Source organism: Saprolegnia parasitica, assembly GCF_000151545.1.
Source record: "Saprolegnia parasitica CBS 223.65 unplaced genomic scaffold supercont2.1136, whole genome shotgun sequence".
Classification (NCBI taxonomy): domain Eukaryota; phylum Oomycota; class Saprolegniomycetes; order Saprolegniales; family Saprolegniaceae; genus Saprolegnia; species Saprolegnia parasitica.
The window spans coordinates 1-2,397 of NW_012157530.1; the positions used below are offsets into that span (position 1 = coordinate 1).

The window sequence follows — 2,397 nt, forward strand, 5'->3', positions numbered from 1 at the left end:
CTCGGTCATATCACCGACGTTAGAGACGTTGCGAAAGGCAGGGGTCGCCGCGGTCACGGCGAAGCTCGCGCCACTGCGCGTGCAGGTGGCGTCGACAGAGCACGCGGCGCTTGGCGCACTGCAGTAGGCGCGCACGGCTGTGAGTGTCGCCGGTGTGCCGGTATAGGGGCACACGTCGGCCATCGCGCTGCTGCTGCTCGGTACAGTTGTAGTGGTTGCGCGGAAGCCTCTGTGCGACGGCGACGCCATCTGCGCAGCCTACGCCATCTTCATGTTTCACGGGGCGAGCCGGTTCGGCTCCGACATGTAAAACATGTGTGTTGAATGAAACCTCTGACAGTTACTGCGCCGCTCACTAGCACTCGTTTACACACTTGAACTGGTCGCTTGGAAGGACGATTCAGCGACCAAGTTTCGACGTCTCGCCTCGAGTCTAGTCTATCCAACAGCGTCCCGAACAACGATCATGGCATTGGCATTCACAGAGCCCTGCGTTGCGATTCGAGCTGCGTTGGTGCATGGTGTTCCATCCGGGATGCGCACTACCAGCCGCATGGATGACACCAGCCGGAACGCATCGACGAGATCTCCGACGCAAAGCAATAACGAGCGAAACATAGACCAGACGCCACCGTGGGACAGCATGCAGTGGTCCATCGCGACGAAGCAATGATTGGCTCGGCACCGGCACCCGGTATGTGCGCAAGACGCGTGCAGCTGCGACAAGGCAGGTCCAGCATCGAAACGCATCGTTTTGAGCACCACGGCAATGCGCACTGCCATAGGTATACCGGTAGATCGCATTTCCAATGAATTCCAATCAATTCCATCTCAAAGGACGCACCGTCGAGGGGGGGGCATGGTTGTCGGCCCGCTTCATACAACCCCGGTATGTAGCGCGGATGTTGGCGCGTTACAAGATGCAAACGGTCAGCGAGAACTACTCTCTTCTTCTCACCGAGAAGAAGAGGAGGACGAAGAAATTAGCAGCCATGGTCCACCTTTCCGCAAAATTGACCGCTGTGAAGGCAGCACGGATCGTACACCACAAGCAGCTCCAAGCATCATTCGACCGACAGCAAGCGTTGGTCCATTTTCACAGACATGGTTCGTTTCGAGACTCATAGGATGTGCTAGCGTTGGGATTGGCTGGGTTTCAACCAAGGGAATAAATTCCCTTGGTTTCAACGCTGCAATCGGAAAAGCTCGTTTAACTTTCTAGCTTAGGGATTGGACCAAATTACGCAAATGATGCTTCGAGAAGCTGCCACGTCAGCGGTTTTACCGCTCACTTTTTGTGCTGCCCTTCCGACCTCTCACTCTGGATTTGGCCTCGTGCGCACCAGTTGGTCGTTTGTGCTTCTGCCCGACGGAGCATCGACGAACGCACTGGAAAGCATGCCTCAGCCACGAGTGCATTTTGTAGCGCGTCTTCTCAAGGGCGTCTCCCCGGCCCCCATCTCGGTCGTTGTCGTCGCCACTTCCCTGCGCGCGCCTCCGTCCATTCCAAAGCCTACGATCGCGTCTGTCTCGCGTGTGCACACCAAGGACGCTGCCTTCTTCGCTGACTTTAGCTAACACTGTAAGAATGCTCGAATGCTACCTCTCAGCACCACACGCATATGGGACTTTTTCCAAGTGGTTCGTTGTCGTGCAAAGTGCAGTGCAATACCAGTTGTATACCGGTCTTGGTGCTTGCTTCCTGATAGCCCTCCCTAGCCCCAATCTGCAACGCGCTATCTAGGGTCCACCACAAGTAGCCAAACCCAGTTTTGTCTAGCATGGTACTCTAGTCGCCGAGGTTATCACCGCGTCGACACAACCTTGTGCACGGTGACGCCTCGCATAACAACGAGACGCGGCCCGATACCGCAAAGTAGCACCACCACCGCAACGACATGCCTAGGCTCACTGCTGCAGGCCTCCACTGTCATCTTTCCGCTCCCATCTCGACATCCGACCCGTGCAAATCGCATGCCAGACAAAAAGCAAGTGGTAGAATTGAATATGCAGACACAAGAGCTCTTACTTGGGCTGCTGCATCTGGCGCGAGACAAGGGCGGCGTAGAGGCCGTTGGGAATCTTCATGAGTTCGTGGTGCGTGCCTTTCTCGGCAATCACGCCATTGCTCGCGACCGCAATGATGTCGGCGTTCTGGATCGTCGTGAGCCGGTGGGCCACAATGATCGTCGTCCGCTTCTTGAGCTGCAAGAGCTTGTCGAGCGACGCTTGCACGATGCGCTCGCTCTCGTTGTCGAGCGCGCTCGTGGCTTCGTCGAGGAGCAACACCTCGGGGTCGCGAAGGATCGCGCGGGCAATCGCAATGCGCTGCTTCTGGCCGCCCGACACTTGCACGCCGCGGTCGCCGACTTGGGTCTCGTAGCCGTCGGGGAACTG

At 57.1% G+C, this 2,397-nt stretch overlaps 2 protein-coding genes across 2 annotated transcripts; one reads left to right on the top strand and one right to left on the bottom strand.

Moving 5' to 3' along the window:
* Window positions 1-1,318: 1,318 nt before the first annotated feature.
* On the top strand, window positions 1,319-1,617 carry SPRG_18343 (hypothetical protein; the record flags this gene model as incomplete). Its single annotated transcript, XM_012357782.1, has 1 exon — window positions 1,319-1,617. A coding segment is annotated over one exon (260 nt), but the record flags the coding sequence as incomplete, so codon positions are not given.
* Window positions 1,618-2,025: 408 nt separating this feature from the next.
* Window positions 2,026-2,394, bottom strand: SPRG_18344 (hypothetical protein; the record flags this gene model as incomplete). Its single annotated transcript, XM_012357783.1, has 1 exon — window positions 2,026-2,394. A coding segment is annotated over one exon (369 nt), but the record flags the coding sequence as incomplete, so codon positions are not given.
* Window positions 2,395-2,397: the final 3 nt, after the last annotated feature.